At 37.9% G+C, this 22,400-nt stretch overlaps 1 protein-coding gene across 1 annotated transcript in view; it reads left to right on the top strand.

Moving 5' to 3' along the window:
* CEP112 (centrosomal protein 112) overlaps positions 1-22,400 on the top strand; it is a 158,356-nt gene that overhangs the window by 22,259 nt on the left and 113,697 nt on the right. Inside the window, exons 9-17 of the mRNA XM_034067887.1 lie at positions 7,768-7,854; positions 9,698-9,797; positions 10,954-11,072; positions 13,300-13,443; positions 16,151-16,305; positions 16,543-16,672; positions 17,468-17,560; positions 18,696-18,755; positions 21,243-21,322. Of these exons, the coding sequence (XP_033923778.1) occupies positions 7,768-7,854; positions 9,698-9,797; positions 10,954-11,072; positions 13,300-13,443; positions 16,151-16,305; positions 16,543-16,672; positions 17,468-17,560; positions 18,696-18,755; positions 21,243-21,322 (968 nt within the window). The remainder of the gene's footprint in view (positions 1-7,767; positions 7,855-9,697; positions 9,798-10,953; positions 11,073-13,299; positions 13,444-16,150; positions 16,306-16,542; positions 16,673-17,467; positions 17,561-18,695; positions 18,756-21,242; positions 21,323-22,400) is intronic.

Here is a 22,400-nt window from a genome sequence, read left to right on the forward strand (position 1 = left end):
TAAAAAAAGCTATATAGAAGCTTTATCTTTGTAATCATTATTTATGTTTTTCTCCTTTTTTCTGGTGAATGAGCACTCCATTTATTGCATTACACAGATTTTCTTTATAAAGACCATTGAGCCATGTCTACAGTATTACTGCACCAAAAGTGGTGGGATCTAGCAATGTGTTTATGTTAAGATAAAATCAGCACGCTGCAGTGATGATGTTATGGTTAAGTCTTGGTCTGGCTCAAAGTGTTCTGAATTTAAGGTGTTGAAAGCAGCAGATTTAATGTGCTTCTCGCTTATCTGGCAAGAGATTATGACTTGAAATGGGGAGAATTGCATAAGGGCTGCAATACAGATTTTCCCCAAAAGGGACTACACATAGGATATAAAGGAAAATGCAGGGAGGAAAGAAAGTAGTAGGGAGGGTGAGTAACACTTGCAGGTGTTATCATGGGAAAGAGATGGGGTTTTAGGAGAAGGACAAACACACTTGAAGATAAAACGATGTTTCCTTGCAGTTGGAAATGGTGTGCAGTGAGCACTGTCCTTTTGGTTTTGATTTCTTCCTCTTAATTGCTCTGTTCTGTAGCAAAGTATTTAAATACGTGAGTTAATATTTACTGCTAGCCAAATTAAAAGCAATAAGTAAAAATAATGTGGAGTCAGTATCCTCAAAGAAGAATTCTTGTAATTAAACTGGGTTTTTACCAATGTAAAAATAACATTATTGTGATTTGAACTACGTCGTGGATTTGATGTTGTTTTCTCATTGAAAACAGATATTTGGTAACAAAATCTCAGTCTTGTTCTCTTGTGTATTATAATGAAATAAAAGTGTTTGTGTGATCATGTGTATGTATGTTGTGTATCTGCTTGGTGGATGGCTACAGATAAGTATGTATATGGAATTGGGAGAGCTGAATACAGCTAAAGGAACCTATGTAGGCATGTAATGGTTTATTCCATTAAACATACTCCAGGCAGTGTGTATTGTGAGTTCAAATAGTCTCTGGTTCATTTGAATGTTCTTTTATCCACAAACCTGATGTCTTTTTGAATGCAGTGTCTGATTTATATTGACAATTCACTTGTAAACTGATTCTCACCACCAAGCCATCATTCTGAATAGTGATCTGCTGGTTCGTGTTTGAAAACACAGCAATCCTGACTTCTGTTAACATGATTCCTGCCTGATTAATGTCTTCTTCATAAAAACACATGCAAGTTGTCCATTGTCTTCCATGTGAGGAAATCACATCCTGCCTTGCTTTGATAACTCTTCAGAATGTAGTATCATAAACCCCAAACCTTATTGTACTGCTAGCCTGGTGTGAGACATACAGTGTGTGTCAGGATGAGACATGCTTCCATAAACGTTCTTGTGATTTATAATCCCTGATGCTAATTGGTCTGGTCATACAGCTCTATATGGACATGTACAGTTCCTTACTTTTTTTTTCTCAGTAGTTTGTGAACTATGTCTTTAATTATTGCACATATGTGCTGGAGACATTGGGAAAGATCAAAGAGGTAGGTTAGCAATTCAAACTAGTGTTTTAACCAGTAGAATGTCCAGATGGTTGCCAAGCAGCTGGGAATTAATCTTTCCCTGCGTGATTAATCTCTACCTCAAAGTGTGTCTCTCGTAGTAAAAAAAGAAGAAAGTTTGGGTATTTTTCTTTGTCACATGTATGGATTCTGTTTTTTAAAGGAGGAAAGCCATTGACTATTAAAAGTAGGTACTACAGCCTCTTGTTGCTACACGTTGCACTTGTGAAATGAAGGAAGGAGCGCAGTTAAGAACTGGTGTAGGAGATCCTGAAATGAGTGTAAAAAGTCCAGCAGCTGCTGAAATACAGTGTGTTAAAAATGAGGAGTAAGTAACACTGGGAGTAAAAAGTGAGTGTTGCTGACTCAGTGTGCGGAGCCTCATTTACTTCACTGGGCTTGGTGCTGTGCAGAATTAGAGGAAGCTCTCTCCTATTATGCTCAGATTTGACTAACTCCCTTTGAAATCAATGTGATTTCTGCATGTTCATAGGGTTCAGCTGGGTTCAGTTTTCAGTGCTGGCAATTGAAGATACAGTTTGTTGTGATTTTGAGCTGTCGCTTGTGAAGCTGCATCGAAGAAGTTATTACCATGTATAAGCTTTCACAATTTCCAAACATCCTAAGCTTTTTTGGTACTCCTGATGTCAGAGGCACTACTAGCAGTGGCAGGCGTATGTGTTATGTATAGAATTGGGACACTTGCCACTCCAAATAAAGCTGTTAAGTAAGTTGGTGCTAATACGCATGTTTTGTTTATTAGTTATATAAAACATCCTTTAGAGTAAAAGTACCATTTCAAGTGATTGTAGTTGTTGGCATTAAAAGCTGTATGCTTTTCTCCCTATTCCCACCATTCCCAACTTGGAAATCTGTGTAAAAATACATTGTTCTCTCCTTCAAGAGACTGATGACATTTACATATGAATAAGAACAATTGTCCAATTATTTTTCTGTATACAGCAAACATGTATTAATGTTTGGTGTCATCTAAAAGCTGGTGTGATTTGATTTAGGACAAAGCCTGTAATTTTTAGTGGCTGTAAAAATGGGGCAATGTCCTATTAATTTTTTCCTTTAATGAATATCCAGTTTCTGTTCACACTACTCTGTAAAACTTATTTGAACTGGAAGTAGCAGCTGTAGTGGTTTTAAGGAGCAAAGATACAAAAAAGGTTAGATTTGTGGAGAGAAGCAGAAGTGTTTGTTAGGTCAAATAATATAGTCCAGATCATAAACATAGACTTTTGTGGAGGGGCCTTTGAATCTGGGCAAAATGCCATGTTTATAAATGGTCTTTTTACGTTCCAATTTCTGGCTTGTGGGTTTCACTTGTTTGATGCTACAAATCTCTTTGTGCTTTTAAGACCTGTGGTTGTGTTTGATACTTCGGTCATGATGTGAACATTTCACTTTGCTGTAGACACAGCACATTGGTGAGTCTTCTAATGCACTTTGCCTGTTTTGATTGTGAAGGTTTTCCAGCTCTTGGCAGTCATGAGAAGGGAAATATGATCACTACATGTATCCCATGGCTGGAAGCTGGGGTGTATTTCAATGTGCATCTTACATATTTGACCCTTCCCACTTTCTTTTCATACTATAATGCGTGTCCCTCTTCACTTAAAACCACTTCAAGAGTAGATATTGATCTGCAAAATTGCTTAAGCAAGTAGGCAGAAGCTGCTCATTAAATATAAGATAGGATATTGAGTTATTCATCGTGTGACAAGCGTGACATGTGACATCTGAATGCAATGAAATGGGAAGTGGGGAGTGTTTTTCCACATACTGTAAACTGAATACAAGCAACTGGAAGATCAGTCCAGTATGATTTAAACTTCATAAAGTTTCTATTAAAATAAATTGTTATAAAGGATGAATTTGTTTCCTTTTTTTTCCATGACAGTGACCTAGGTCTTTAGGTGGTTATTCTGCCTCTTAACTGGCTCTAAATGTTTAAAATATTAATACACTTCAAAGCGAATCTGAAATATGTTTGGGGATGCAATAGAAGCTATAGAAATAACACTGAGAAAATACAGCTTGTTAATTCTGATGTGAAATCCATTGTCCCAAATCACTTTTGTCTGAAGTCAGCGTGCCTTTATGTGGAATAAATCTTGACTGCTTTGCAAGGACAGTATCTCCTGCCTTGGTCTGCCTGTGTAGTTTAAACCTCTGTATAAATGATCAGTATTTATTGTTGTAACCCTGGATGTGAAAATGGAGTGAACCCATCTCAGTAGAAAGTCCTGGTTGTTTGTTGGTTTTGTGTTTTGTTGCTGTTTGCTTAAGAAACCTTTTTCTTCTATGGGAATATCAAAGCTTTGTGTTGTGCGCTGATTTCTTTTAGCAGCTGCCTAACCCCAAGACAAATAAGTTTTGTCCTATACTGTAAGATACACAAGCCATTGTTCCACATTGTTAGTTCTTACTTTGAAGTTCTCATTTATTGTTTACATCCTTCTCCCCCTTCCTCGCTTCCTCCCTCCCTCCCCCATGTATTCATAGGCTTGGAAAAGCCCTGGCAAGCCACAAGTACTGTGTTATCAAATAGCCAGAGAAGATCTCTGATGGATGCTAAAACCGTCAGGATGCCACCTCTGGCCTGAGGGCATTCCCTGTAACAGGAGCAAGTGAACAGTGAGGAGTAGTTCAAAGCTATCTCAGGTTAATACTGTAATGATTGATTTAGTTTTGAATTGGGTATTTAAGCATTTCTACAGGTTCTTGTAACTGGTGACAAGGTGAACATTTCTCTTCTGTCATGAAAAGCTGAGATATCACCTTCCCCCCCCAAGGATTTATGACAGTTGCAGATCAGACTGTATCGGTTTGACAGTTATTTCCTTTTCCACAGCACCTAACCCATGCTATGTAGTACAGGACAGTGATATGATGGAACTGTTTTCGGTAACTATTTACTGCTTTTGGTGGTGTTTTGTTGTTGTAAATTAGGAAGAAAGTGTGACTAGGCACTTAAAAGCAGTTCTGTTGATACCACCCTCCATGGCTTTAAATAACAGGGACAGCACAGATGTTTGACATCAGTGTTGTTTACATGGCCTTCGGGTTTAATTGCCTCATACTCTGTAAGGAGAATAAACAATGACAGAAATCCAAAGGAATGATGTGCAGGCAACAGCAATGGCTGCATTTCATACATAGTCACAAACTCCTGGGCTATAGCTACATGTTCTTGGTTTAGTTTTGCTTTGGGTTTTTGTCTGAATGATACCATGCCAGAAACTTAATGTGCACTGCTGCCTCTTAACTAGTCATAAAAGCTATTAACCCTGATGAGCATGAGCACAGTTAGTTGCTTCTGAGAAGGTGAATGACTTTAGTAAGTCGTTTTTATCTGTTTTCCCTAAAACTCACAAAGGTTTTTGATGCTGTTGTAGGTTATTTTGTTTCTCAATATGTGTTTAATAAACAAAATCCAGCTGAAGTGCAAGGGGTGCAGTATAGAAGAGCAGCACATAAAGTTACAGGACACTGTTGCACAGGACAGTGAGACTAACTTAGCAAATGAGGTTTGGCATTTGGTAACTACAGATGCATGGTATGGTTTTCATTTGAAAGATAACTCCTTTATTGAAATCGGTATTTAATCTCGTGTTTAAGCTTTGAATTGGAAGGGGAGAAGCTTCACTCCCAGTTGTGATGAGCCCGTTTGCTTCATCCCCAGCCTTCATGAGGTCACTGTGAAAAATGTGTTTACATGAGTCAGTTTTTTATCTCCTTATGTGGTGAGGTTGGAATTCCATCTTATGCAAAGGGTGGGTCACAAGGCGGATTTTGACATGAAGCCAGTGCTCCAGGCTTTGCTGTAGGATGCTGGTTTGTTGTGTGGATGTTTCTGGCTTTTCCACAGAGTAAATTTGAAGTGTAGGGTTTGTAAATTGATATATCTTTATTTTGACAGCGCATGCTCAAATGAACACTTCCAAAAGTTGATATGTGAAGGTACATGTGTGTCGTGGAGCTGTGGACCATTACACACTTGAAATGATGTTGGAGATTCTCCTATTTTATTCGGTGTTTTTTACCACTCATTATGAATACAACTTTCCTCTTAAGACTAGAAAACTGTGTGTGCATCAACTCCTGAATTCCAAATACAAGTAAACAGGAGGAGTCCCCTAAAGGGACAAAATCATCTTGGCCACGTTTTTCACTTTGCGTGGTTGCAGCTACCTCTCCTTTTTGGAAAGTAGTCCCAAATCCTAGGGTTAAGTCTTGGCTGTTTCACTGGGAGCAGTGGGATGAATGAATTAAAGTTGATGAGAACAAGTGCAAGTGCAAGACTGGTGCTAAGTGGGAGGTTAATGACCAGGAGTGGGAGCCAGCTTCAAGTGCAGGGGTTTCTGCTGTCAACCTGTGGCAAAACAGGCATGTGTCTGTCACTGTCACTTGGAAATCCATGGCCATATTTAATACAAGGCAAATTTTAGGTTTTGATAGATTATGTTCTTTTAACCTGTAGAATAATAATATGTGGACCAGATTTCAGCTGATGCAAACCACTGAGGACTAATTTACACCAGCCAAAACCTCATCACTTTATAATGAGTTTTAAATGTAATGTGTTGTGTGGATTTAATAGCTATGTGAGTACAATAGCTATACATCAGTAATTCATAAGCTTTTAATGTAATTCAAGTAGATTGGAGTCTCTTTCATGTTTAGTTTCTAGTATTTGTGTTTTTACAACACCTTCATATTTATTTATGGATTGTTCACAAACTGTCTATGTGGAAGTAGATTGCTGTGCTCTTCTTTAAAATCAACATTTATTTATCAGCTGGTACTAAGATTTTCTTCTATAATGTCACTTTGTTAGGGGGATATATGCATATATTTCTTTTCATATATACATATGAGCCAATTTCATGAATAGAACATGCATTTTATTGTGATGCTTATTTCTGGATGATAAAAGAGGTGGCTGACAGCCCAGAATATGATCTGTTTTCTTTGGATTAATTGTCAAGCTAACTTCTTCCCCCCTGGTAATTTACATAAGACTGTGTACCTATTTAGTCTGGGAAGAGAGGTGGCCTCTTTGTGTGCAGTGTAATGAGCAAGCGTATACTTCGGGTATCAGTGGATGTGAAGTCTGGAGATGGAATGAATTTGCTGCTCTTCCTGTTTCAGTTCTCGAGGAATATCCTATAGCTGCTGTGCAGCATTTTGCGTTTCCAAGTTGACTTGGATTTCTGTAGCTCCCTTCCGAGTCACAATAGAGAAACATAACACAAGGTAATCATGTGGAAGAACTTAACTTGCAGCATGTTTATTGTTTGTACATGTTAGGTAAATGTTCATTCTTGAATGGCTACTTTTGAGAAGTCAAAGGAATCAAAACTGAGTCAAAATGAATCGTGCTCTCTGTAAGCAAGGGAGGTTGTTGGGATCAGTCACTCTGAGGAGGCTTTTCTGTCCCCTTTGCTTTGGGAACAGAAGCAGTGAGTAAATGTAGAAGAGGAATAGCCTGAATCTGAACTTGAGGTGTTGCTTGGGTGTTCTAGGACAGAAACACCAAATACCTGTCCTGTCTGCAGTGCTGAGGACAGACATAGTGAAAATATGCAGTTGATTCAACAGCATCTTAAAAGATGAAAGCTGGGTCTCTAAGAAGTGGCAGTGTGTTATTGTGTCGGAGGGTTCAAGTACACTGCTTTGAACAAACAGAGGCAAAAGCAGGAAATGCATGGTAGCAATCAAACCCAGCAGTGATATCCTTAATTCCATTGCAAGTAACCTTGAAAAGGAAATGTGTTGATGATGCGGGTGAATAATAGAAAACAAACACAAATAAACACGCATCTGGGCTAAAGGACGTTCTTTGTGTAAATGTGACACCTGCCTCTAGAATAAAAGCAAGTTTACCCTACTTGGTGTATTAACAGAAGTATTAAAAGCTTCATTCTGAAGTGTTTATTTGAATAAAGGACAATAGCTTTTTCTGGGCAGTAGCAGTTGGTTTTATTGCCAACTAAAACATCTACGTTTAGGTTGACATCTTTTCTAACGCTCTTAGCAAATAAATGTGAAAATGCCAAGAAACTGAATATAAAGTTTTTCATAGCAGTTATTTGTTAGTGACTTCCTATTCCCTTCTCAATACGTACATGAATAGTTCAAAAGTTATATAAAGGTCATTAGTGTAATTTGCTCTTTATTTTAATGAAGTTATGTATTTCTCTGTTGCTTTTAAAGCTGGACATTAAAATGAAAATAGCAGAAGGGAAATTCCATGAAGAAAAGCTTGAATTACAGCAGAAGCATGATGCTGATGTTAAAAAGGTAAGAAATGCCAGTATCTTTTTCCCAAGTTACTCCATTAAGATAAAGGAGAATCTGACTATAATAAAGAATTAGCACTTGTAGTTTAACTCCTTCCCAGTTGCAGTTAACGTTCCTTGGAAGTAAGATTGTAGGTAGCAGTTTCATAAGCTGATAGGAATGCCGAATATTCTATGATAACATAAACTTGGGAAAAGAGAAACACGTGCAGAAAACAGATGAGAATACAAAGTGATTTGTTTATTTGTTTGAACAAGACAATGTATTCTACCAGCCTAACAGCTTCTGTAGATTCCTGTGCTGATGAAATGTAAGCCCCTGATTTCTCTTCTAGTGCTTGTGCTATAGAAAATGGGAACAAAACCACTTAATTAAATTTTTATGGACAGAATGCAAAAAATAACAGTAGGAAAATCCACAAGTGTATCCCATGTGTTCCTATTAATACAGAGTAGGGCTTGTTCTTATGTCTCCATTTTGACACTGTATCTTAAAGCATGGGCTGGTCAATAAACAGTTCGTTATTTATGTTATTACATTGTAAAAGCTCTATGTGGCTTTTAATTCTTCACAGCAATAAAGTGACACCAGATACACTTCCTTTGGGTTAGGTTGGATTTGTCTTTATTGTGTTGGGTAACACCACTTTGGGGAAGATTATAGAAAGCCTCTCAAAGACCAGACTGTTACTTTTAATGCCACGTTTTATACATATGGGATAAAATTCAGCAAGGTTCTAAGTGCCTCCTGAGCACTCAGATCCCTGTTAAATGCTCAGCATCAGGGTTGTGCCGACTGATCCTACTGTAAGCTTTGCATTCCCGAGTACCTCTTGTGTTGTTTCTTAAGGCTGAGTCACAGGCTTGGAGGAAGTGAGTTGACACAACACTATGACACATCAAAGCCTCCTGAAAGGATGTTAATATTTGGTCAGGTGCATATTTGGCTCATCTGGTCTCAAAGTCTGCAAGCACAACTGGCTAGCAAAGCCGCGAGCCTAAAGGAAACGGCTTTTTGAGAATAAGAAAGAGGTTTAAATGCTTTCTCATCCCTGGAGTTGTCAGCCTTTCCTTAACCGATGGTAGAATGCAGTCTTTTGAAGTTGTTTAATAACATTGGATGTTTTAGAAGAGGTTAAACAGTGTCATATTAATCTTGCAAGACACAAAACATTTAATGCAGATGGGGTAATATTGTTTTAAGATGAAAGCTTCTGCTGATGCGAGATTTGGGGCACTGTTATAAAATTTCTGACTTTAATGTTTATCTTAAACATGAAGTTTAAATTAAAATACTATCTCAAAGTGTGCAAATATTCAAGCATTTGTTATCCCCCCAAACCAGCGCGTACAGAACAGTGGATGTAGTTACACCTCATCTACTTGCTGTATTCCCAATCATTGTTTCATGGAATACATGCAAAGAATTGCACTTGGTGAGTGTAATGCAGTTCACCAATTACTTATTTCTTAAAGCTGGTGGAATTGTAGATGCTGTTAAATAGTATTGGGCAACATAAGAATGAAAAAGGAAACAAATCCTCTGTGTTTGCAGTAGTAGCACCATGAAACTTTCAAGGTCAACAAAAGTAACATTGGATTTGCCCAGATTTAAAAGAAAACAAAAAATACCAACCTAAAACATGGATCTCCTTTTTAATCAACATTGCTGCCTACATTCTTCTAAGTCAATCCTTGGCAGACTTAGTTGTGAAGATCTAATCACCTCGTCCTGCTTGACCTAAGCCCTCCATTGACAGAGATCAGTGTCCATTATTTGTGTACTCATTGTAGTTATGGAGTTTTTTGGATTTCTTTTAAAGAATTATGAATTTTCCCTACAGATTTTGGATAGAAAGAATGATGAAATAGAAGCCTTGAAGTCCCTCTACAAAACCAAACAAAGTGAAGCTGAGGAGACCATTAGAAAACTGGAGACCAAAGGTGCTTTTTATCTTCATGGTGGTGGTGTTCTGCATGGTGGTGTTGTGCTGCATCCTTCTTGTGGCTATGAGCTTACATGTTCTCTCTAGGTACAGATGTCCTTTTGTCTTCATTTGCAGGTGTTGACCTCTTTCCTTAACATTTTTAGAGGCTTGCCTGGTTGTCTTTGCTGTCCAGTTTCCAAACCATACTTTCCAAGAGGCAGCGTGATGCTGTTCTAGTTCATACTCACAGGTTTCATGAGCGTCACCAGAACAAGTTTCTTTGATGATTCCCAAGTATTTTGACCACTTATTTCAAACCTTCTGGAGTCTCCGGCTCAAGGTTCATTTATTTATACGTTCAGTACATTTTAATCAAACCACAACATATTTAGGACTGTTACAGCAAGTGTTCAAACATGAGTAGTCGTCCTGAATATGTCATAAGCACAAACTTGGCCTGAGTGTGGCTTGTCAGCAGTTTTCCAATGTTGTTTTCTTTTAGAATTCCTTGGAGTCCATTTACACTATGGACTAAACCACAATGTAAAATAATCCACAAGTCTGGCAATCTGTGTACTAAAAGCAAGTGAATTCCATGTATACTGTTTCCTGCTCCTTGTCAAACTAAATTGTCCGAGAAGGGATCTGGTGCTTCTGTTGCTTGCGCTATAACAGGTTGTGTTCAAGTCACCTACACTCATGTCAGAGGATGAAAATAATCAGTGACTTCTGAAAAGTGAACATGTACCTGCTTTGTTTTCCATAGAATTTGTCAGACTGTGAATTCTTGATGCAATCGCTTGTAATTTAAATTGGGGAACTTAATTTCCTTGTATATCTTGGGCACTCAACCTTCACAAGAACCTTCTCTCTTCAGGATGCACATAAACTCGGGGTAAAAATGTCTGCTTTAGGTTATATGGAATTTTGATGTATATTTACCACTTCAGTAAGGAAAACTCGCTAGGAAATACTTTGTAAATAAGGGGAACACAGAATCCAAGTGCTAAATTCCCCAGGAGCATGTGCATTAAGTATTTTTAAGAGTAAAAAAACCATCAGAAAGCCGGGTCAATTGGAAAACAGATTTAATCCAATCACATCTGTTGCCAGCACTGGCAAATCCCAGAGGTATGTCTTGAATGATTGTTTTATTTTCCCATTTTTGACAGTTCAGACCCTTCTTCGTGAGTTGCAAGTCATCAGAGAAGTGAAAGAGAAGCAGATTGTGGAGTTAAAGAAGATGTGTGAGCAAAGCAATGAGTCTTTGAACAATGAGTGGGAGAAAAGGGTAAGGAATAACGTGCTTTCTTTGAAAGATTCCTACAGTGCATATGTGGGAAAATGCATTTTGCAAGAAAAACTTATTTTTAGGGCTGTTTTCTTCTGCTGATCTTGTTTTTGCTGCTGGAGTAATGTTGCCTGACTCTTTGCTGATGCTCACACCCTGCACCCTGCAGCTGGCACTCAATTGCTGGGGTTCATCTGGCCCTCTTGGCAAGTCCTGGGATGTATTAGGGAACTGTTTGTTTCTGGTTGACCTGCATGGAGTTTTAATCTCAGTAAACCTGCTGCTACCTGCTGCTATGGTGCTTCCTTTGAACTCTTCCTTTTGCAATGGCTCATGAATTCTTCGATGTGTTTTATTTATTGGTACACTTAAGACAGCAGCAAAGCAGAGGGAAAAGCATCTTTATGGTGAGAGACCTTCACCTTTCTCCTGATTACTGTTGGTATTTTCTTTCTTGCCCCTCTCAGGAGAGGAAGGGTCACAGAAAGGGTTAAAACCACCTCCCTCATAGATGGAGCTTTGCAGTTCTGTGTGTGGAGGTGATGTTGCTTTTAATTCTTGCCTTGTAAGAGCTAAGTCGTAAATCTTGTCCTTAGTGCTTAGGTCCTTGAGGCTTCGGCATTAGGTGGGGTTCTCTTGCTTTAGAGGAGCATTACTTTCAGCCTGAGGTCATTCCTCTTTTTGCAGTTACCTGGCGAGTGCTGCTCCTCCAGCTGTAGCTGTCATCAATGATGCCAGTATGCAAACAGAATTGAAATGCTCATATTAACTTCATGGAATTACAGAAGTGAAATCAGAGCATGTATCTAATGGAAAAAAGTGGATATAGTGGGAATTATGATGGAAATAAAGTAAAAGCTTTAACTTTTACAGTAACAATACAGTATTTTAATAGCTTTATAATTACTTTATAATTACTTCCTATATAGATACAAGCTGTTTCAATAGATGTTGCTGACAATAACGCAAATGTTATTGTAGCCTGGTGTACAGGAGGTAGAGACATTCCCAGGATTTTTGGGTTTGTTTATAGCTCATGCACCTGGAGATGTTGATTTATTTGTTTTCCTTGATTGTTTTTAATAGGATCTGGAATGTAACAGATCTTCTGAACCCCAAGTATATGCATGATATTTGCCATAATTTATTAGCATTCTTCTCTTTTGGATGAATCATAGAATCATAGTCATGGAATAAAAACCCCTTACAAGATTCTGGATGAAATCTCTGTTGAAGTCTGTTAAATCATGGTCCAGATTCCCAAACACCTCCAGAATTCTACATGATAAAACTCCTTTGCTCTGGCAGTAGGCAGGGTAATGAATAACTTTCTGCTTCTCTATATGTTGGAGAGAAGCCTCTATATTTGTGCAAATTAACCTGACTTGAGCAGTGCATTTAGAAAGATGCTTTTATAGTCTATATTGCAGTTTTTTCCTTCAACTCTGAAATGGATTAGTTAGAAACTTGAGGAATACACAGTAGCTGTTACACAGCCAATGCCCCAGACAAGTTTTGTATGCTAATTTCACATGACATTATTCTTTACTGTTGTTTAGACAGAAAACTTAGATTTAAGGCTGCTTAACTAGAAAGAGAGGCCACTGGTGCTTAGAATATAAATCAAGCATTAGTAATGACACAAATAATCCTTTTATTAGACGAGTAGATAGCCAGGCTCTCCAGCTTCTTACAGACTGAGAGGCAGATAAACCACCAATGTAAGTAAATGGAGAGAATAGTAGTGTTTCTGTAATAGAAAGTCATTAATTTTGTGCAACACTCATTGGTGTTTGTTTAAAATATGCAAGCAAATAGTGTATCTGAGTGGCAAAAATGTGGTTTAGCATTCTGTATGCATTAAGTTATGCATTTGAAAACTACTTACACGTTTAGATGACATTCAAGGCCAGGCTGGATTTAGTTCTGAGCAACCTAATCTAGTGGAAGATGTCCCTGCTCATTGCAGGGGGTATGGACTAGGTGACCTTTGAAGGTCCCTTCCAACCCAGACTGTTCTATGATTCTGTGACTTGCTCATACTCCTAAATAACTGCTTTATAGAGTCATAGTAGACCTATTTAGTGAGGCAATGATCTAGTTCTGTTATAGAGGTCGGAAATGTGGCCTCTGCTTCTCAGTTATTCTATTTCTATACTATAATAATATGATATTTATGAATACTGGTTTTATATAACATTTATTTCCTAACATTGTTGTGCTGCAGCTTCACAATGCAGTGGCTGAAATGGAAAAGGAGAAGTTTAATATCCGGAAGAAGCACACAGAAGATATGCAGGAGCTGTTGGAGGACACCAACATTCGTCTTGACAAGATGGAGGAAGATTATCAGGAACAGATAAAGTCAACTGTAAGTTACTTGTAAATATGTCATAATAGCAAGTGTCTTGTGCGATGTTCACACTTCATGCACTTGTGTATGTAAGTACTGTTGGGCTGAGAAGTGTTGTTGATAGCGCAATGCAGTTGTTCTCTGTTGGGAGAGAGCAATGGCCTGGAAGCCAGTCCAACCAAGATAAAACTCATTGAAGTACAGCCCTTCAGTGAACGTTGGTCAGATATGTGTTTGTGTTGGAGGACTAGCATTTCTTATTGGCTTTGATTCAAGTTATAAATAAGGATGTAGATAGTACATCTGTTTTCATAAGTACATGTGACTTCTTACTTATCACCTCCTCTTTGAGTGATCAGATGCTTCTGGTAGATTAAAGGGCAAATAAACATATTTTAATAATAATTGCATTATTCCAATTTATTACATTTCTTTCCTAGAATAATTAGAAATATGTAAGCAGGATTTTGTGCCTGTTGTATAAGTGATGTAAAAAGGCAAAAAATGAACAGGTATCCTGAAGAAAGCATCCTGTACTTTGTATCAGGATGAGGTAGGAAGAAAATGGGATGAGCAGAAAGATGATGTCAAATAAAATTTATTCCTTTATTAGTGAATGTCGTATTTAAAAATTAGCATTCAGATCATGGCATAGGTAACAGTAAATACAGAGGGAAAATGGACACAGGCTGTCAGCAAGATTGAATTTAAGAACCATCAAAAGTAGACAGATCTTGCTGAGCAGCTTCTGATTTAATAATTAAACAAGGTAGAGTTCAAGGCAGGGCTTAAGATGAAAGACGAGTCTGTCACTGGAAATTAGTTTTCTTTTTTCTCTCTTCTCTTTCTTTCTCTCTCCTGATTTTTGGTGGTTTTGTTGGTATTTCAGAGTTCCCTTGTTCAGAGTTTCACATTGTTGAGAATGCCAGTGCTGTTAGCAACTGAAATTGGCTGAACTATTTAATACCATAGGACTGATAAGCAGGGGTTTGTGCATTAAATATGTATTAACTTCCTTGAGGGCTGGGGGCTGGGAAGGAATTATGATGTTTGCTAATGTGTTAGGTAGAACTTTACTGCTTGCTTTTTTTTTGTTTGTTCTAAAAAAAACCAAACCAAAACCCCCAAAATACACAAAAAAGCCTCCAAACCACAAAAAAATCCCAACCAAACCCCCACCATGCAGCCGGCTTTGCAGTGGTGGAAAACTGCTTCACTCTTTCTGAAGTCTCTTAAGCCAGCTGGTGAGGTTCTGGCTCTGTGAGGTCCTTGCATTAGCCCAGGCTCATTTAACAGTCCTGTGCTTATTGGGAGTTGGAACTAGGTGATCTCAAGGCCCTTTCCAACCCAAACCATTCTATGATTCTATGAGACAACTGAAGCGCTGGCTCAAGGTGGCAGATGTCTGAGGTTTGATTTTACTTTAACAGAGGGTGAAAACACTGATCCACTTCCTTTTGGACCTTTGTTGATATAGAAATAATGATAATACATCCTGGAAGGGCAGCTGCATCTTAGTTTTTGTCCCCAGCTCTGGAGTTCTTTCACTTCCATGCTTATGAACATAGGGAAGAATGGGAAGTAGTAACCTCATGCTACCTGCCTGTCCTCATTCTGTTCCTGTTGAAATTATTTATATTGCAGGATGAAGTTCTGGGGAAAAAATACACATTTTAACAGATGTTTGTAAATTGTGGTAAGGAAATCACTGTAATTAAACAAATGATGGGGAGAAGTAGCTTAGGGAAAGGTGAACCAGCAGACACTTGAGGAATGCACTCTCAGTCCTGATACAGACTGCACAACACTTCCTTGTCTAGTAATGAAACAGGCAATACACTTAACTTACACAATGATCAGTGGATATAGTTAATATTTGTTAATTGATTTCAAGCCCACCGAGGCAGCATTTGAACTGTTAATGCAGCATTTGTATTCCAGCCTTCTTATATCCTCCAAACCCATAGCAGCTATTACAGTATCTTTTTGTTTACACCCTTAGATGTGGTTTTTCCCAAATGTGTACATAAAATGCTATTGTTTAAAATCTATCACTATCTAGCAACCTGAGTGCATTGCTCCTTGCTTTGGTTTAGGAATTTAAGATACATTATTTTTATGTCTATAAACATACAGTAGTCATAAAAGTACCCTGAAGAATATTTCAGCATGAAAGAGCTACAGATTTCACTGACTTAGTTTAATAACTGACTTTAGTTTTAACTGGCTTTAGTTTAACAGTTTAATACGTTTTCTAGCTGACTTTTATAGCTGCTCATCACCATAACAATCAGTAAAGTCTTATATATATAGATATTTCCTCAAATGCTCCTTCCCACATGCAGGTTGTGCAGGGTGTGCTAGTGATAACTCACTGTGGTTCATGGGAGGTCTAAAAGTGCTTTATGTGCATTTGTTGCGGTTTTCCTTAGAAATGTCTGTTGTGTCTCCCATCCTAAAAGATTAGGAGTAAAGAACTCGATTTCACATAGTCTTTTGCTTAGGGAGGAAGATTTGTTACTTTGCAGGGGGGAATAGACCTCTGTATTTTGAAGATTTATATATTTATATACAACATAGAATTTACGGTCATGATTGATGACACTTCAGCTGTTATAACTCTTGTGTCTCTGGACCACCAAAGAACCTTGTTGCTTTAGGCTACTGAATAGCAACAGGAGCATCCCCTAATTTATTCTGGTGTTTTCTCAACCTGTGCTTTCAGAACCAGACTGTCAAAGAACTGGAGGCTCGTGTCCAGCAGTTGACTGTGGAGGCTGAGAATAGTAATTTACAGCGTCAGAAGTTATCTCAGGAAAAGGCTGATGCAGAACAGCGTTACCAGGTGCTGTGCTCTGAACTTCAGGAAGCGAAAGCAAGGTAACTCATTGGCTGTTGCTGGTTTTAACATTGTCTTAAGTGATGTAAAACTCATTTAGGAACTGACCCAAGTGACCACTGGAAGGAGGATGTTATCCCTCCATTACTTGTGTTTCATTCTGCTACAACAAGCACATGGTGCAGGCGGACTCGCATACTCTGTAGAATTGATACTGAGCAGGTAAAATGCCAAAACATGAAAGCAATTTCCATATTCTGTTTGCTTACTACTTGTAGGCTCAGCTCCTTTCAGAAAGACAAGGACCATATTATACAGGAGTACGAGAAGAACATTCAGCAACTACAAAGTAAATATGATGTTGATATAAATTTTATAAAGCAGGAACATGCTCTCTCTGCAGCTAAGGTATGCTTCCACACGTAACAGGCATTAAAATGTTGTTGAAGTGGTCTCTTCAATAGGAATGTGATGCTCATGAATAAATCCAAGGAACTCTTCATTTCCCGAAGTTATTCCTGGGCATAAGTTTAAAGAACAAATTGTGATTTCCTTTTTCATTCGCAAATTTGACTGAAAAATCATCTGAAGTTGTCTGGTAATTCTGGTGTGTGTATAAATACCTGCAGATGTTATTTCCATAGCTGATTCAGATAAGGGACAACTAATATGCTGTTTTTGTTTGTGTGCTGCTTTAGAAAGTCCAGATATCCACCAATATGCACAGGTAGATCATAGAATCATAGAACAGTTAGGATTGGAAAGGACCTCAAGATCATGTATAGTATATATTTAATGCAATTTTCAAGGTAAATGCTTGTAGAAAAGGCACGTGTTTTATATCTGCCAATCTCCAGACCCATAAGGCAGATGGGGCCTTTTGCATTTGTTTACTGGAATTCTGTGAGCTTTGCTGCTTTACTCCATTTAATTTCCAAGGCCTTTTCTTTCTTTCAGTTGTTGGTGCCAAGGGGTTTGGTTATTGTCTATTTTTAGTGGTTTTGTTCACATTTGGGATTTAACCAGACAGGCACAAGTGACATTCCCAGAGCTGTAAACTCGTACATGTGGTTTTTTCCCAACTTGATGTTTTTTTCCAGTTTCCAGGCACCTTTGAGAAATAAATCTAAACTCATTAAAGATGTACCTGTGAGGCCAATGAGGAATGCAACACAAATTCCTGCTTTTGTTAAATCCCTGCAGGCATCCGATGCAATTGAAGAATTACAGCGTAGTGTGGCTCTATTAAAGCAACAGCTACAAGATTCAGAACATCAAAGACAGCAACAACTGAGGGTGAGTCCTGAATTCCTTCCTCAGGAATGACCAGCTCTTTTTACTTGTCCCAGTGGTTTGAATGTTTAGATGGCCTTACTAAAGTGCACTTATATATAGCATCTTTATGTGTTTAGTTCAAAGAAACAGATAAAGTGCCACCTCATGCTTAGAAGTTGATATAAAAAGTGTGACTAAGACATCACTCTATGGGTAAAAGCAGAGAACTTTTTAATTACTTGTTGTAATTCATAGAATAGAATCATAGAATAGTTAGGGTTGGAAAGCACCTTAAGATCATCCAGTTCCAAACCCCTGCCATGGGCAGGGACACCTCACACTAAACCATGGCACACAAGGCTTCATCCAACCTGGTCTTGAACACCACCAGGGATGGAGCATTCACAACTTCCTTGGGCAACCTATTCCAGTGCCTCACCACCCTTACAGTAAAGAACTTCTTCCTTATATCCAATCTAAACTTACCCCGTTTATGTTTTAACCCATTACCCCTTGTCCTATCACTGCAGTCCCTAGTGAAGAGTCCCTCTCCAGCATCCTTGTAGGCCCCCATCAGATACTAGAAGGCTGCTATGAGGTCTCCATGCACATATTAAATCAAGGTATATAGATATTATAGAGAAGCATATAAAAAAATTGCATATATCTTTCTTTTTCCTAAACTTTAAACATTTTTAAAGTAAGTCTCAGAATAGTTTAAATTCTTGTTGCTATTTAACAGTTCATTTCAATATTCCTTCTTCCTATGGGCTTTTAAATGAATCCTTCTATCTCAGGATAATGAGTTCCACATCCATATCATGTATCCATCCTGTTTGAGTTTGGCATCTACTCTTCCTCCTCTGCCTTTCATTTCACAGTTGATGTAGTATGGAATGGCATTTAATAGTTCAGGAGAGCAAGTTGCTGTTTCTCTGTAGAAACATGAACCATGACTTTCAAGATAGTTTTGTTACATGGGGATATTTTTGCTGTTGTTTTAATTTGTATGTCAAAAGTCTTTAATGATATAAAGTGGCTTTTGAATTTTTATGGGCTGTTGTATACAATAGCAAATGTGTGTGTTTAATGACAACTTTGAAATGAAAGGAAAATGTGTATTCTAAATAGACAAATCATATCTCTTCCCTTGCAGGATCAAGAACACAAGCTTCAACAGGAGAAACTTCACTTGGAGCGTGTGCATGAAAAACAGGTAATGTTATCAGGAAAATGCACCATCTTAGCCATGTTTCCAGGGTTTTTTTGGTATGCAAAGGCTAAAGGTTGGAATTTTGAAATCCTTCAAGAAGTAAATTTTGGAATTTAAACATTTTACATGGGTTGGAAAAATAATTGGAGAAATTCAAGAAGGATTTTAAGTACAGCTCTTTAAGTACAGAGATATCGCCTTGGAGGCTGGGAATCTGCTGTCAGACACTGGAGGCTGGGAGAACATTACCAGAGATGTGCCACTGTGAGCCTGGCCTGTTTGTACACACTTCTGATGGCAGCTGATGTTAACTGCTGCTAGAGGAAAGATGATGAACTACACTGAGCTTAGCCTGACCTGTTGTGTGTGTTCCTATGTTCTTCCATTTGTCTTTTTCCACAATATATCTTCATTCCATACTTCTCCATGATTTGAATGTGGTCTCTATGTATTGTCAACATGCTTTGTTTTAACACCAGAAGCTTAAACTCAGAAATGTAATTTTCATCAAACCCACTTCATCTTAATGCACTTTGCAAATACTGTCTACTCTTTTAGACTTTAAACATCAATAGGTTTCAACTTAAACTTCCATTTTTGTGACGTTGAACTCGTGCATAAGAGGGTGCATGAGATGCCTGTTTAATTGAAAGGATGTTATTCAAACATGTCATTTCCAAATGTATATTTATAACATAAAGTAATGAATTGTGATCATTACTCATCCTTTGGTAATAGCATTTGCAGCATGAATTGTGAGATTTTGGTTTGAGTTAGTGCCTTCTCCTTACTTGAATTCAAATATTTTTTCATTCCAAGGTATGTTTTGGTCCTATCTTAGTCTTCATTTGTCTTTTTAGGCGAGTTATGTTTTTTTAGGAGTGTTGGCTTCAGTAAAAGCCTAGGATTGGAATAATATTGCAGGTCAAAATATAGATATAGTAGTATAATTTGGTATCTTCTAGCTATTGTAGTTTAGTGGATATTGGTTTATTGCAATACATCCCTTCCACCACAGATAAGTACAGATTGAAAGTGACTGGTAATATTTGCAGGCACCAAGTCCAAATGCTATCAGATTGCTCACATCTAGACTATTAAACTTCACAATTCTGGGCAGTGAGATGGAGGCATCTATGCTGCCTGCTGCAGTGCTGCCTGTGCTGTGTGAATCTTGAATGAGGTTTGAGGATCATCTGGGAGGATGGTACATAGCATGGGCTAAGAGCATGTCAGTGGTCCCTCTATGCCAGTAAGGACAGGTACTGAGTTGTAACTGTGATGTAACTGTGTTTTCTAAAGCAAATCTTTGAGAAAGAAGGAGAAGGAATACATGGGAAGAATCTAGGGATATAAATCCATAAAATAATATGGATTGGCCCATAAAATACTAAACCAAGCTTGCCCTCAAGTGAAGGAGTAGTGAAGACTCTGGTGCAATCTGTTCGTTTAAGAACCTACCCATTATCTAATAATCTTTATTAGTCTACAGTGGCTATTGCCTGCTAGGATATTTAAACATCAAACAAATACTAGGTAGTAACCCTAAATGTCACTGTTTGATTCAATGTCCTTATCTGCTGGATCAGGAACCAGTTAAACTAAATGGTTTTACAAGCCAAGGAAACACCTGCTTTTTATAAATAATCTACCCCTTGTTTTCCAAACACTGAGCTAAGGGATAAGAACAGGGACACGTTATTCCTGAGAGGCCTTCTCGAGCCAGCTGTTGGATATATAGGGTTATACCAGGTTTGGCAGTACCTTCTTTACTCTGATAAGCAGCCCATTGGACTGAAAGCTGTTTCAAAGCAACTGAGTATTCGGACTTCTGTGTAGTAAGCACCTACAGGGAGCTGCTCATAGCAGAGAATCTCTGTTTAGTTTTGCATTGGATGACTGCACTCTTGCACTTCTAACTACACAGTATTAAAGGCTTTATATAATGATTCCAGCACTCTGGTTTGATTTCAGTGGGGCAGAAGTTTGTTAGTAGTAAACCACTTTTCCTCAAAGTGTTAACTATTCTTAGAGTATCTATCCTCAGATAGCTAATGCTTAAGTATATATTACTCTAAAGTTAATTACTGTCATTATGTTTGTTACTCTTATTGCAGTAACAATGGATAAAAAGTACTTTGCTTTGGGTATTCCCAAATTGGTAAGTAGGAGCTCTGCCCCGTAAGGAATACATGTCATTATTTTAGGCATTTTCTATGCGCTTTCCTGTATATATCTATTTTATGTCATTACTGGCATTTCTTTATTGTAGAGGATAATACTCCCTTTGACAAGAAAAATAGTTGGATTTCCTGTATTTTCATACTTCATCTCTGTTAATTCTTATTCTTGCATTTTAAGTTAGGTATCCATGGTTGTCTGGATCCATGCAAAAGAAATACTGAAATAAATAGGTTTTTATAATTTAAAATAGCTTCATTTTTAGATCTGTGTTTGAGCTAAAATATGGGGTTTTCCTTTCAATGGTAGGTTCATGACATCCGGAATGATCTTGATAAAGAAAGAGGGGATGCTCAGAAGAAGATTCGCAAACTGGAAGAGACATTGAAGTAAGTGAATATGGAATAATTGTTGAACCATCCCCAGCTTTTTAATCAAATGTATTAACTAAGCTTGTGCTCTGTCTCATCTGCCTGTGGTTTGTCTGGGTTATCGTCCCATCGTAAAGCTGCATCTTCAGGGGTCTAGTCAGCAGTAAAAACTAGCAGCGTAAAGCAAGAACCGAGGCACACAGATTTATGGACTTCCAAGTGGTAGGAGTAAAACAGAATGAAGGTGATGGTGTCAGTGCCTTATCAGATGAATGAAGCCAGCTCCAATTGAGAGTAAATACAGAGCAGGCAAAGAATCCAAGCTAAAGACTTGGTGCTTTGGATAATTTTAGAGGAAGGGAAAATTTAAAGATGTATTTATTTAAGTTATATTTTAATTTAGTTTAGTATAGTATGTTTGGGGGGGTTGGCTTTTATATCCGTAAAGGAGACCTTTAATATAGATTTTTTCCTCTTTGACATCCCACTTTGTGTGTGAAAACTTGCATCTCAAATGTGGCTCGGGCTCAAAATCGCTCTGCAGCAAACAGAAGACACTTTTCATTAAGTAACTTGGAACAGCTCTTTTGCTGACCTTGTACATTAAAAATCTAATCAGGACACAACAAGCCTGATGTTTTCTGAGCAGAGGAGTGTTTTACATACAGCAGATGCACTTACAACAAGATCCACTCTTGTTGCGCTGCTTCCATTCTCCATTATGTAAAATATTATTTCCATATGTTCAGCCAGTTTAAATTCAAAGTTACAGAAATAATTTTTAGGGAAACCAGATTATTCTGAAAGGAACCAGAAGTGATTTGCTCGAACTATTCAGTTGAGTATTCGTCTGTATCTTATCTAGGCTGATAGAGGCATTGTGAAGATGCTTTTATTCAATAAAAGTCACAGGGCTGAAGTCTGTATTCCTTTATTTCTATAATCTCTTAGGTATTTGGCATAAATAGAGACTATCTTAAATCACTGCAGACATTAATAGAATCTCTAGCTTTTAATCTGTAAATTCTTTACACTGACAATTATTTATAATTTTAGGGAAATTGAATCATTATCAGCTGAACTTAATCTTTCAGTA

The sequence above is a fragment of the Melopsittacus undulatus genome, chromosome 11, assembly GCF_012275295.1.
Source record: "Melopsittacus undulatus isolate bMelUnd1 chromosome 11, bMelUnd1.mat.Z, whole genome shotgun sequence".
NCBI lineage: Eukaryota > Metazoa > Chordata > Aves > Psittaciformes > Psittaculidae > Melopsittacus > Melopsittacus undulatus.